Below are 13,877 nucleotides of genomic sequence, written 5' to 3'. Positions count from 1 at the left end.
AATAAGTCAGAATAAAGTGGAGAAAGCTGACAACCACACCTCAGCCGGGTAATCAAGGTCAACATCACGGTGATCAATCACATTGTCGTGTGTGCCCTGATGTCATGGGATGAATGCACTTCACTTCTGTGGCCTCCCTCCCCAAACCCATAACCACAATCTAATCTTGAGAAAAAACATCAGACAAACCCTAACAGAGGGGCACCCGACACAACCCCTGCCCAGTCCTCCACAAAACCGTCAAGGTCATCAAAACCAAGGACAGTCTGAGAAACCATCACAGCCCAGAGGAGCTCAGAAGACAGGATATCACGTGGGATGCCATGTGGGGTCCTGAGACGGAGAAAGTATATCTAGTAAAAACTAAGGAAATGTGAATAAATGGTGGGTGTTAGTTAATAATAATGTATTACTATTGGTTCATTAATATAACAAATATACCATGTTGGGGCTTCCCTGGTGGCGCAGTGGTTAGGAATCCGCCTGCCAATGCAGGGGACACGGGTTCGAGCCCTGGTCCAGGAAGATCCCACATGCTGCGGAGCAACTAAGCCCGTGCACCACAGCTACTGAGCCTGCACTCTAGAGCCCATGTGCCACAACTAGTGAGCCCACGTGCCACAACTAGTGAAACCTGCGCGCCTAGAGCCTGTGCTCCACAAGAGAAGCCACCGCGATGAGAAGCCCGCGCACCGCAACGAAGAGGAGCCCCCGCTTGCCACAACTAGAGAAAGCCTGCACGCGGCAACGAAGACCCAACGCAGCCAAAAATAAATTAATTAATTAATTAAAAAAAAAATGTACCATGTTGATCTAAGATGTTAATAATGGGGAAAATTGGCTGTGGAAATATGGGAACTCTTGTACTATCTTCGCTATTTTTCTGTAAATTGAAAATGGCTCTTAAAAATAAGTCTGTTGAGAAGAATTAGGCAGAGTTTGGGGATGGAGAGGGCAGAGGGGTCACGGGGATCAGTGGGTCAGGGGGCCTCTTGGAGGAAGTGGCGTCTGAGCAGAGACAGGAAGGAGGTGCAGGGTGAGCCCTATAGCCACCTGGAACCACCTGGGAGGTCAGGGGGTGGGGCTTCCAAGGCCAAGAGGGGTGGGGGGGCGGGGCCAGCCCTGGACTCTCACCTGGGCCAGGAGGGGAGGGGCAGTGGATGAGATGAGTGACCGCGGGCACTAGGGGGAGTGGGGACTGGACGTGGGGACCCCGGAGGGGCACGGGGAGGGGGTTGGAGAGAAGCAAGGTCTGACCCTGACCCTGGGTACGGGCAGATGCAGAGGGGGAGCTTGGGCATCTCGGTGGATGGAGCGACAGGAGTGGGCGGGCGGGGCAGAGAGGAAGCCGCCAGGCCAGGGGCTGTAGGTATCAATGAACAAAGGGGAGAACCAGGAGGGGTGGCAGGGCACAGTCGGCAGTACGATGACGGAGGGGGGTCTGGAAGCAGCTGGGAGGACGCCTGCCCCGTCCAGGCCCCGACATCACGGAGCAGAGATCCACCTAGCTCTCCAGACCCCAACATCCACCTTCTGGGCCCCGGTTACACGGCCAAAAACAGCAGATTCGGGATCACAGACAGACCTGCCCCGTAGCTTCACCTCTCGAGCCACCAGCACCAGGCTCCTCGCAGGAGCGCCATGATCCTCGGGCCCTTAATTCCACAAAGCTCTAGGAATCTGCTACCTTGGCCTTTCATCAGGGATTTCACAGCAACTACTGGAGCTGAGTGGCAGTATTACACTCAGCTCCACGGCTGTCACTGAGCGCCTTCCTGGTGCCAGGACGTGGGGACAAAGGAGGCGCGTCCCCCGCCCTCCGGGAGTCCAGGTCCAGCCGGGAGACGCAGCAGAGAGAGATGAATGGTGAGCACGAGCCACCTCAAAGGATTCTGACATGAGGGGTCACGCGGCCCCGGGAGCAGAGGAAGTGGCCTTCAAGGGCGGGATAGGAAACAGCTGAGCAGAAGGAGGTGCCCGGGGGGTGGGGCAGGCGGGCCTAGTGGCGGGGTGGCGAGATCCGGGCCACGGAGTAGTGAACCACTATCCCAGTGTGGACCCGGCAGGGAGGCCAGGAGGGGCTGGTGCCCATCAGAGGACGGAGCTGCCGCCCAAACAGCCTCCACATTGGGCCTGTGTGTGCTATGGGACCCAGCAATTCCACTTCCAGAAATTTCTCCCAAGGTACCAATCCAAATGTGCTCCTAGACGTTTACCAACTCGGAAATGATTTCAAATTTTGTGTAGGAAAAGCTGAATGCACAAAAGAAAAAGCCTGGAGGGACACGAATTTAAAAATGACCACTGCCTTCTGTTTGAGTTTTCTGTCTTCCAGGTTTTCAGCAGTATATGTTACTTTGGTAATTAGAAAAAATAATAATAGATGTCACTTATAAAAATTAATCACTATCCATGTGGCTTCTTTGCTGAAACTGACAAGCAAATCCTACAATGCAAATGGAAAGTCCAGAGACCCCCAAAAGCCAAAACAATCTTGAAAAGGAAGAACAAAGTTGGAGAACTGACACTTCCTGATTTCAAACTTTCCTACAATGCTAGAGTATCAAAACATGTGATACTGGCAGGAGGATACAGAGGTCAATGAAACAGAAATGAGAGGTCAGAAATAAACTTCACATTACAGCCAAGTGACATCCATAAGGGGGCTAAGACAATTCGATGGGGAAAAAAGTCTTTCTAACAAATGGTGCTGGGACAACTGGATACCCACATGCAAAAGAATAAAACTGAACCCTTACTTTACACCATATATAGAAATCAACTCAAAATGGATCAGACCTCAGTGTAGGAACTAAAACTATAAAACTCTTAGAAAACGTGGAGGTAGGGCCTCCCTGGTGGTGCAGTGCTTGAGAGTCCGCCTGCCGATGCAGGGGACACGGGTTCCTGCCCCGGTCCGGGAAGATCCCACATGCCATGGAGCGGCTGGGCCCGTGAGCCATGGCCGCTGAGCCTGCGCGTCTGGAGCCTGTGCTCCGCAACGGGAGAGGCCACAACAGTGAGAGGCCCGCGTACCGCAAAAAAAAAAAAAAAAAAAGAAAACGTGGAGGTAAATCTTCATGACCTTGGATGAGGTAATGATTTCTTAGCTGTGACACCAAAAGCACAAGGAACAAAAGAAAAAATAGATAAACCTGACAAACAAAATTTAAAACATTTGTACTTCAAAAGATACCATCCAGAAAATACAAAGACAACCCACAGAATGCGAGATTTTGCAAATCATATACCTGATAAAGGATTTGTATCTAGAATATATAAGGAACACTTAAAACTCAGTAATAAAAAGACAAATAACCCAATTTAAAAATGGGCAAAGCACAACTACTGAAGCACGCACGCCCTGAGGCCCGTGCTCCACAAGAGAAGCCACTGCAATGAGAAGCCTGCGCATCGCAACGAAGAGTAGCCCCTGCTCATTACAACTAGAGAAAGCCCGCACGCAGCAATGAAAGACCCAACGCAGCCAAAAAAAAAAAACTTCCTTCCTCCCCCAAATTGTATGACCTTCAGGTCAAACAAACTTTGGGAAAAAAAAAAAAAAAAAAGGGCAAAGGATCTGAATAGACATTTCTCCAGAACAGATTTACAAATAGCCAATACATGAAAAGATGCTCAACGTCATTAGCCATCGGGGAAATATAAACCAAAACCACTACGAGAGGGCTTCCCTGGTGGCACAGTGGTTGAGAGTCCGCCTGCCGATGCAGGGAACACGAGTTCGTGCCCCGGTCCGGGAAGATCCCACATGCCGCGGAGCGGCTGGGCCCGTGAGCCATGGCCGCTGAGCCTGCGCGTCCGGAGCCTGTGCTCCGCAACGGGAGAGGCCACAACAGTGAGAGGCCCGCGTACCGCAAAAACAAAAACAACCACTACGAGATACCATTTCATACCTACTAAGGTAGCTATAATCAAAAAGAGGAACAATAAGTGTTGCCAAGGCTGTAGAGAAACTGGAAGAATTTCCATACACTTCTTTGGGGGATGTAAAATGATGCAGCCACTACGGAAACAGTCTGGCAGTTACTCAAAAGGTTAAGCACAGAATCACCATATGACCCAGCAATTTCACTCCCAGGTATATACCAAAAAGAACTGCAAACACAAGCTCATACAAAACTTTGTACACGGATGTTCATAGCAGCACTATTCAAAATAACCAAAATGTGGAAACAACCCAAATGCCGTCGAGAAAGAACAGATGAACACGTTGTGGTCTATCCATACAATGGAATATTATTCAGCCATAAAAAGGAATGCAGTTCTTTTTTTTTTTTTGGCTGCGTTGGGTCTTTCCTGCCACGCGCGGGGGCTACTCTTCGTTGTGGTGCGCGGGCTTCTCACTGTGGTGGCTTCTCTTGCTGTGGAGCACGGGCTCTAGGCACACGGGCTTCAGTAGTTGTGGCACGTGGGCTCAGTAGTTGTGCTTGTGGGCCCTCAAGTGCAGGCTCCGTAGTCGTGGCGCACAGGCTTAGTTGCTCCGCGGCATGTGGGATCTTCCCAGACCGGGGTCAAACCTGTGTCCCCTGCACTGGCAGGCGGATTCTTAACCACTGCGCCACCAGGGAAGTCCAGGAATGGAGTTTGGACACCTGCTACAACATGGATGAATCTTAAAAACACTATATGCCAAGTGAAAGAAGCCAGATGACACAAAAGTCATGTATTGATATGATTCCCCTTCTATGAAATATCTAGAATATGCGAATTATAGAGACGCAATAATTCTTTAGAGACAAAGTGGTTGCCGGGGGCCAGGAAGGAGGATACAGGACTGGGTGCTGGTTGTTACGGGGTTCCTTTCTGGGGTGATGAAAATGTCCCTGACTGATTGAGGTGATGGCTCAACAGCTCTGGGAGTTCACTAACAACCACTGAACTGTACGGTATGGGAATTCTATCTCAATAAACCTGTTATTAAGCAATGAACCTCTAGAATGCAGGTGCTAGCATCTACCTCTGCTGGGCTATTTTGAGGATTTGGTGAGATGATCTATTGGCCAGTGCTAATCAACTCTAGTGATCTACACAGATGTCACCGTCACCACCCACGGCTTCTCTGCGTGTCAGAAACCCCTTTCTGATTTACTCAGCCTAGCTAGCAGCACCTAGGATATGTGGACAGCACCCGAGGTGTTGGAGCTATAAAGAAACATGACCTAGTCTCTGCCCCACGTGGGCAGTTAGGTGTCACAGCTGCTTGCCGGTCCTCCCACGTCCCTGTGGCCCCCCAAACCAGCCCCGGGAGTCAAACACCATTTCGCACCCCTGCCACCTCTCTGATCTTACCTCCGATCACCCTCGTCCTTGCTGTCTAGGCTCCAGCCACGCTGCCCCCCTCGCTGGCCTTCACACCTGCCAGCACGGGCATCCCAGGGGGCTTCTGCACTTGCTGCCGCCCTAGGTACCAACCAGCAGGTCTCGGCTCGAATGCCAACTCCGACCACCCCACCAAAAACAGAGCGGAGAAGGAACCACCCTGCTTCTTGCTTCAGTTTCCTTCAATGCGGTCATGCCACCTGGAAACATGCTCATCCGTCCCTCGACATGTCTGTCTCCCCAGCTGGACCGCCAGCCCACTCAAGGCCATCACCGCAGGGGCTAAGCTAGGAACAGACCCACGCAAGGCGCTCAAATCAACGGCAGGGCTGCCTACAGACCTAGAAAAGCCTCTGGGGCATGCAGACATTTGGTTCTAGAGGCTGCCTTGCCCAGAGCAAGGTCCTGTAGGAAAACACACAAGAGATGTTTCTGCTATGAAGAAACTAAAACTGGCTCTCTGACCTGGTCAAAGTCCAAATACGAAAACAACAGACAGAAGGGGATGAAAATCACATTTCACGCCGCGGGCCACAGAGGTCAGCTCTGGGAAAGCAAAAGCAAATCCGCCGCCAGTTTCACTGCTGCCCCCGCGGAGATGCAGTCCCCTCCTGGCCACCACCAATCACCCTGTCCTTGTACTGCCCAGGTCATCCGTCTTAATCTTCTGGTGCACAAAAGACTTTTTAAAGATGGCACCCGTCCTTACTTTTAGGGACGTACTCATTTGCAAACCCCGAGTCCTGCAGGCACGTGTCTAGGACGTGTATTAATGATGCCCTCGGCACAGTGCTCTTTGCATAGACTTTTCACAAGCTTGCTTTAGCCAGAATAAAAAATTACTTCCCCCTGAGTTCCTTCTAAATGATAATGAAGATCTGCAGCCTGTCTCCCCCAAAGCTATGACAGTTATGTTTTAGTCACTTCCAGACAGGCTTGCCGCGGCTTAATGCACTGAGGACGCAGGCTCATTGCAACCGGCAGGAGAGCATCCCGGCCAGGTGCAGTGCCAGCCACATCCCCGGGCATCTCCACACAATGATGATAGCACCGTCTTCTGCTCAGAAGACCATCTTTGTGCAGCTGAGTTTCTTCGTAGGGGCAAAGGAAGGGAGAAAACAGAACTTAACAACCTGAAGGAGCCTTGTCCAGTAAACTGGGAGATGAGATGCGAAATCTGCTTGTGGGGAGAAATGCGTACCCCGGTGACGACACGGCCAGCCTGCCTTGGACCAACGCACCCGCAGGTGCGGAGGCCCCTCTCTGACTATTCACTCTGGAAAGCACGAGAACTGCCATTCCCTCTTTCAAAGATCATTAAAAATATAAAGGATCTCATCTGTAAACTGCTATCTTCCCCAGGCGGCACCAGCCGTTCACCCTGTTAAGAGATTCAGGGCACTCCTGGAGGATGCTAGCGAAAAGGACCACAGGACAAACACCTGCATACAGGAGACAGGATACGTCTTTCAGCTCCTGAGCCCACAGGATACTCACTTCTAAACGGGAACCACAGACCTGCCCATGCACCTCCCTCCCAGCTCTGCCCTGTCTGTGCCCATGTTCCAGCGCCCGGCACAGCACCCGCCGGACAGCAAGCGCGTGGCATCTGACGTCACCCTCATGCTGGCAGACGGGCACGACTGTTCTGCTTTAATCCGAGCCGGGATTTGAATCCAGAGAACCAATTCCACAGCCCATCACACCCACCCCTTCACCCCCTCACACTGCATTACACACAAAAGATGCTCGAAGAGAGGGTTTCAATGAGCGGCTTCATTCTTAATGCCTGGCTTAGCCAAGGCCAGGCTTTTTGACAGGAAGCAGAGAGCAGCTCACAATGTTTTAAACACCAACAGTCCTGAGGCAGGAGGGTCAGTGTGGGTAAGTCTACAGAGAGAGACAGGACAGGGGCCAAGACAAGAGGTAACAAAGTGCACATGATGGAGAACAGAGAACGAAAGCCGGGGGACCGACCGTGCTAACTCAGAAAGGTCCTGCTGGTCCCAAGACTGGACGTGGCCAGTGGTCAGGATGTCAGCCAGACCTCACCCTGACAAGCTCAGGCCTGCACGTGGTCCACGCCCTGCACCAAAACAACCTGCACTTCCTCCTCGGCTGATTTTAACCTGTGTCCTCTCACCGGAATAAGCCATAACCGTGAGTATAACTGGAGTCCTTTTAGCAAAGTGTCAAACCTATGGGTCATCTTGGGGCTCCCAAACTTACAACCGGCATCAGAAGTGGGGTTGGGCTTGGGGGAAACGGGCTTTCTAACCTCACAGCCAGGTGGGCAGGTGCTCAGCTTGCTCAAGGAGGGAGGGGCAAGGAGGCTCAGGGGCCGGGGCACTGGAGTTGGGGGTGGTGTGGGAACTGAGGCAGCAGGGCCTCCAGCCTGGAGCACATCTAAGGGTGTCCGGCTCGGCGGCACCCCCGGGCAGGCCACGGGCAGCTCACCCCTGACTGCGCGTACAGGCTGCCTGGCCCTGGGGCCAGTTCCTCCCCACGCCAAGAAAAGGAGGTGCTGACAGCCCCCTGTCGTGAGGGAACCCCGACTCAGGGATACGCTGAGCCTCCCCCTTACCTGACAAACAAGAACAACCCAGGGTAGCTGGCGCTCAGCCCAGGCATCTCCCAGACCCCCACCAGCACGCGTGCGTCTCTGTTTAAAAGCCCTGTAGTCAGTGAGTAGTAGTATTTCACATACATTCCCGCCACGTGCCACAAGCCACAGACAGACAGCCTGATGGCGCTGTCCTGCTTGCTGTGTTTATGTTTATTTTAGAAGATAAGCCACCAGCCTCGAGGTACGATTTGCAGTCTGACGGCAGGGGGAACCTTCCAGAAATTGCCCATCTCCAGGCGTATGTGCTCCAGGCTGGCGGGATGGCCATGGGAGCAGACTTCTATGTGTCTGGCAGCTGGCCCTTCCTGGGAACTGGCAAGGCAGCAAGGCCGGCCCTGCTCCCAAGGGGACGGGAACCCTCAGCTACAGCTAAGGGATGCGGCGGTTTAGGGACAGGAGGTAACTCGGCCTGGTGTACTGGTTTCTCCGGCTGCTGTAACAAATTATCACTAATCTGGGGCTTCCAAACCACCAGGGTATTCCCTCAGAGTCCTGGAGGTCAGAAGTCCAAGGCCAGTTTCACTGGGTTAGTGCCAAGGTGTCAGGAGGGCTGATTCCTTCTGGAGGCTCTAGGGAAGGCTTCCTGGCCTTTTCCACGTTCTAGGGGAGCCCACATTCCTTAGCACGTGGCCCCTTCCCACATTTTCAAAGCCAGCAGCGTGGCATCCCGTATCCACCCTCATGTTGCCACCATCACCTGCAGTCAAATCTCTCTCTGCCTCCCTCTTATAAGGACACTTGTGAGCCCACCAGACAATCCAGGGTCATTCCTCCCTCCACACCCCTAGCTTAATCACATCTGCAAAGTCCCTTTTGCCATATAAGGAGGTAACAGTCACAGGTTCCAGAGGCTAGGACGTGGACATCTTTGGGGGCCATGATTCAGCACACCACACCTGGGTTCCCCAGGAAAGAGAGCCCAGGGCCAAGCTGACTGCTGCTGCTTTTGGGGGGACCATAGCCCCAGACTAGCAAGAGTGAGGGGAGAGGGAAGGGAGGCAGGTGCGCCCCTGAGCCGCCCGCAGCTTCGGAAGAAAACCCAGCCGATGCCCAGCACACAGCCAACTTCCTGTGGAAGCACGGCTCTCAGAACTGCCCGTCGGGGAAGAAAGGGAGAGGCGTGCATTCCCACTCCCTGGGGTCCAGTCCTGCTTTGCCCCACAGGATGTCAACGTCCACGCTCCCAGCCCCTCCAGTCAACACGCTCCATGCCCCAGACGTGGTCGTTCATCTGAACCCGGAATCCGGGGCTGGAGGGGCTGCCAGAGCCTCCGCAGGTCCCGTCGGGCTGGTCCCGGATGCAGAGATGCCGTGGTCCCTCTGTGTGGGAGAATAAAGGACACGCAGCTGCCCAGCCCTCACCCGGTAGAAACCAAAAATGCCTGTAGTCTCCTGAGGCAGAGGCGGGAAGGGCCGAGTGAGTGGGTCCAGGAGGAGCGCGAAGCGGATCTGGACCCCGTATAGCAGGGAGGTGACTGGTTCATCTTGCAGCCCCAGGGCCCAGCACAGCTCCGGACCCTCAACCGGGGCTCAGCGAATGAGGCATCAAACAGACTCATTCAAGACCGGCCACTTCACTGGTTCGGAGCGTAACCTGGGGGTGGGGGAGTTACTTCTCTCGGAGTCCCCGTATGGAGGTGAGGGTGACACCAGGCTCCCTGGGTCTTGTTTCAAGGAGAAGATGCTCACGTGCTCTCAAGCTCTGCTTACATGTCGAAGAAGGAAAAATCAGAGCGGGGCACGTGATGGCTGATTTTATGTGTCAGCTTGGCCCGGACGGGATGCCAAGGTAGCTGATTAAACATTCTTTCTGGGCGTGTCTGTGAGGGTGTCTCGGGAAGAGATTAGCATTTGTATCGGTGGCCTGCGTAAAGCAGAGGGCCCCGGCCAGCGTGGGTGGGTGGCACGCAATCCAGGAAGGGCCTGAATAGGACAAAAAGGTAGAGGAAGGCTGGACTCGCCCTCTCTTTGCCTGGGATGTGCAAGTCCTGTCCTGGGCTCTCAGGCCCTCGGACCAGCTTTCCTGGTCCCCAGTTTGCAGAGGGCAGATCATGGGTCTTCTCAGCCTCCATAATCACGTGAGCCAATCCTTATAAGTCTCTATAGATAGATACAGAGAGAGACAGAAGAGATATATATATAGAGAGAGAGATAGATAGACAGAGAGATGGAGAGAGAGATAGAGAGGTAGAGAGATAGGGCCATCTCCTGTGGATTCTGTTTCTCTGCAGAACCCTGACAAAAACAGGGCATCCCCTTCTACTACTTAAATATCGCCCGTGGAGAACATTTTAGTGGCTGACGTGCAGGGTTACTTTTCCTCACCGACAATCTTCCATTCAGAATAACAAAGTGGGTATTCAGGAAAAAAAGAAATCTTAATAAACTAGGCAGTTTAAGATGCTCAGAATCAACATTATGGGATGGGCCTGAAAACAGACATTTTCCATTTCAATTCTTTAAAAGCTACAACTTGCAAAGGTGTTGTTTATCCTGAAGGAGCCCTCGTGAAAAGGCAGCGGTGCCCTCATTGGGCCCAACCGCAGTGGTTAAGGTGGAGAAACTTTTGAAAAAGCCCTTTTCATAGGATATGTGTGTGGCTCTGCCCTAAACGGCATCTGCACAGCCCAGGTCCACTGGCCTCTGGGCTCGCAGGTGACGACGCTGTCAGAGCCCTTGCCGGCCCAGGGATTACCTCTGACGCCCTGCTGTGGTTTAGATCAGAGCATCAAACTGCAACCCACGCTCGCTCCAACAAAGGTTAACGCTACGAATGAAGCCTCACCGCTAAGGCTCGAGAGACCAGTGGGGAGAGACGCGCAGCCGCCACGGCCCCGAAGGAGCCCAGAGCCAGCGGCCCGGGCTGGCCTTGCTTCCCTGACTTTCCGGAACCAGGCGGCCATCCTCTGGCCTCGCCGGTCCCCACACGTCCAGACGCTGCAGAACCTGACCGCTGCCCAGCGCAGGGGCACCAGCATCCAATGAGGATCCACAGGTGTGGCCAGAGGGGACCCACGTGCCCGCTTTTCAGAGTTTCCTCTGAACGCCGCCCCTCTCGCTCCGGAAAGGGTTTGAACGCCTTGAACCCGTCTGCAAGGCACCGTGAGCGTTCACTGCAGCTGCTCATTCCAAGTGTTAAGAAAAGGGTCCCCGCATAACTGGGTCCAGCACACGACGGGGAGCCGGCCGTCGGAGAGGCCCTGTGGGGCTGGGCCCCTGGGAGATGCTCCAGGCCGTCCAGCCTCATCCTTCACATCCCCCCACCAAACGCAGCAGTAAGGCCCCTTGACCAGCCCCCAGCTTTGCTCCTCTGGCCCACAAGAGCCTGAACCCCAAGATCTGACCTCCCAAGAACATCCCAGCCAGGACACTCGTCCTCACCTTGACCAACTCTCTGAATCTGGGGTCGTCCCTGGAGGTGGGGTCAATCACCATGCGCTCCTGGTTCTCCTCTGCAGGGACAAAGGACAGGGGGGGTTAGCGTCGCGGGGGGCGGGGAGCCGGCTTCCCTTGCACAGATGGGGGGAATTGAGAGCAGAGACCCCGTGGCCCTCTCACTGAGCAGCCCTGCAGCCATTCACACGGCCCGGGAAGAACTGCCTCCCAGGGTGCAATGGAGCATCCACCCCCATCTTTCAGGAGGGAGGGGCGTGCACACAGGCCTGAATTGGATCTGTGGAAAAGCCACCATTAATAAACCCGGGGAAGACCTGGCGTTCACCGAGAAAGCTCGCCACTACATAAGGTGATACGGACAAAAATATTAGAAAAAGCAGGGGGAAAAAAGGATGTTTCACAGCAAAGTGTGTTTATCCATATTCTGTTTCTGTTTATCTGTTTTCCCCTCCGTGTCTGGCCTCGATCCATGGACCACGGGCACCAGTGAGCTTGTACAGAGGGAGTGACGCAGGGGTAATAAGTGGACGGCAGAGGGGAAAGACCCACAGACAACAGACACGTCGCAGAACAAAACTGAGCAGGGGTGTTAAAAGGACAGAAAAGAAGCATAACCTCTGGCCCCTAGGACGTGCAGGCATAGATGACCAGGGTCCCGGGGCCCATACAGGCTCCCACAGCTGGGACCCTGTCCACGTTGGTGGGAATGAAATGGCTTTGAGTGACAGAGGCTTCACAACAGCGAAAATTCTTTTTTTTTAAAGTTTATTTGTTGTGATTTCTTATGAGATATTTCTATATATATATATTTTTTAATTTATTTATTTAATTTTGGCTGCGTTGGGTCTTCATTGCTGCGCATGGGCTTTCTCTAGTTGCGGAGAGAGGGGGCTACTCTTCACTGCGGTGCACGGGCTTCTCATTGTGGTGGCTTCTCCTGTTGCGGAGCACGGGCTCTAGGTGCGCGGGCTTCAGTAGTTGCGGCTCACGGGCTCTAGAGCGCAGGCTCAGTAGTTGTGGCGCACAGGCTTAGTTGCTCCGCGGCATATGGGATCTTCCCAGACCAGGGATCAAGCCCGTGTCCCCTGCGTTGGCAGGTGGATTCTTAACCACCGCGCCACCGGGGAAGCCCAACCAGGGTGGTTCTTATCAAGGTCACAAGAGCTTCAGGGGCCAGCAGAACCTTACAGAGCAAACGGAAGAATGCCAACTCCCAGCCCAAGAGCAGCTACTTAGAAAAACGTAAGACAGGCGGCTTAGGGTCCAGGGAAAAGCAGGTTCAAGGCATACTGACAAAACAATAGCCTGCCACACGTTTACAGTAAATCTACTTTCTAGCACTCCTGCTGGTCTAAAGCAGGGTTCTCAGCCAGAAGCAATCAAGTCCCCCCGAACCCCCAACCCAGGGGACTCGCTGTAATGTCTGGAGACGTTTTTGGTTGTCCCAGCCGGGGGTGGGGGTGTGGCGGGGCGGGGAGTGTGCCCGAGGAATCTAGTGGGTGGAGACCAGGGATGCTGATCAACACCTTGACCGACTATAAAGAATTATCCGGGGCTTCCCTGGTGGCGCAGTGGTTGAGAGTCCGCCTGCCGATGCAGGGGACACGGGTTCGTGCCCCGGTCTGGGAAGATCCCACGTGCCGCAGAGCGGCTGGGCCCGTGAGCCATGGCCACTGAGCCTGCGCGTCCAGAGCCTGTGCTCCGCAATGCGAGAGGCCACAACAGCGAGAGGCCTGCATACCACAAAAAAAAAAAAAAAAAAAAAAAAGATCCGGTGCCAAATGCCCACAGCACGGGGTGGGTTCAGGAGAAACCCTGTTCTGAATCAGGGTAATTTCCAGACAGTGTTCATCCCCAGTTTCTCCTGGGAGAGGGTCACTTGCCTGGGCAGCGGCTGCAGCCAGACTGAAGACAAAACACAACAGCATCAGTGAAGGGTCACGCTCTTCCTAGAGCAGAGGGGAAGCCGCAGGGGACGCCGGCGGCACCTCTGAGCCCGTCCAGCGCTTGGCTGCAGGTTGGCCGCCTGGACGTGCGTTTGCATTTCTTCCCCATCAGCTCTTGCTGGCCTGGCCTTGTCGTGGGAACCACAACAGAGGCATCAACCGGGACTTCCCTTTGAACCAGGCAGGGTTTGGAAAGAAGCGGAATGTTCCGAGACTGCCTTCCAGATCCATCGGATCCCAAAACACGCTTTAAGGCAAGTGTGTCCAGGCCGTCACCTCATCGGTGCCGGCTGGGATGCGGTCCTGAGGAGGCGAGTGCAAGGCCGGTACCACTTGGCAGGTCCCACCTAGCAGGCCCCTGGCATGGAGGCCACTCCGGCTTGTGCAGAGATGGGGGGTATGTTAATTGTGTTTCTTATTTTCTAATGTTTTGACATCTTGGGGCCTTGGGTACCTAGAGGGACTCCGCTCTCAGAGCTAGCTGATTCCCAAAACAGCAAACGTGTCCCCTGGGAGTGCCTTCCACGCGCAAACAACCAACCCAGAGCCCACACCCCCCAGACACCTCT

At 54.0% G+C, this 13,877-nt stretch overlaps 1 protein-coding gene across 2 annotated transcripts in view; it reads right to left on the bottom strand.

Moving 5' to 3' along the window:
* The window catches only part of PARVB (parvin beta), a 115,140-nt gene that overhangs the window by 42,462 nt on the left and 58,801 nt on the right, over positions 1 to 13,877 (bottom strand). For both annotated transcript variants that reach the window (XM_022596496.3, XM_022596497.3), the window contains exon 3: positions 11,348 to 11,418. In XM_022596496.3, the coding sequence (XP_022452204.1) occupies positions 11,348 to 11,418 (71 nt within the window). The remainder of the gene's footprint in view (positions 1 to 11,347; positions 11,419 to 13,877) is intronic.

The sequence above is a fragment of the Delphinapterus leucas genome, chromosome 11, assembly GCF_059928025.1.
Source record: "Delphinapterus leucas isolate spDelLeu-1000000601 "Yukka" chromosome 11, BTC_Dleu_Yukka2, whole genome shotgun sequence".
Lineage (NCBI taxonomy): Eukaryota > Metazoa > Chordata > Mammalia > Artiodactyla > Monodontidae > Delphinapterus > Delphinapterus leucas.
This window is presented reverse-complemented; position numbering and strand designations above follow the sequence as displayed.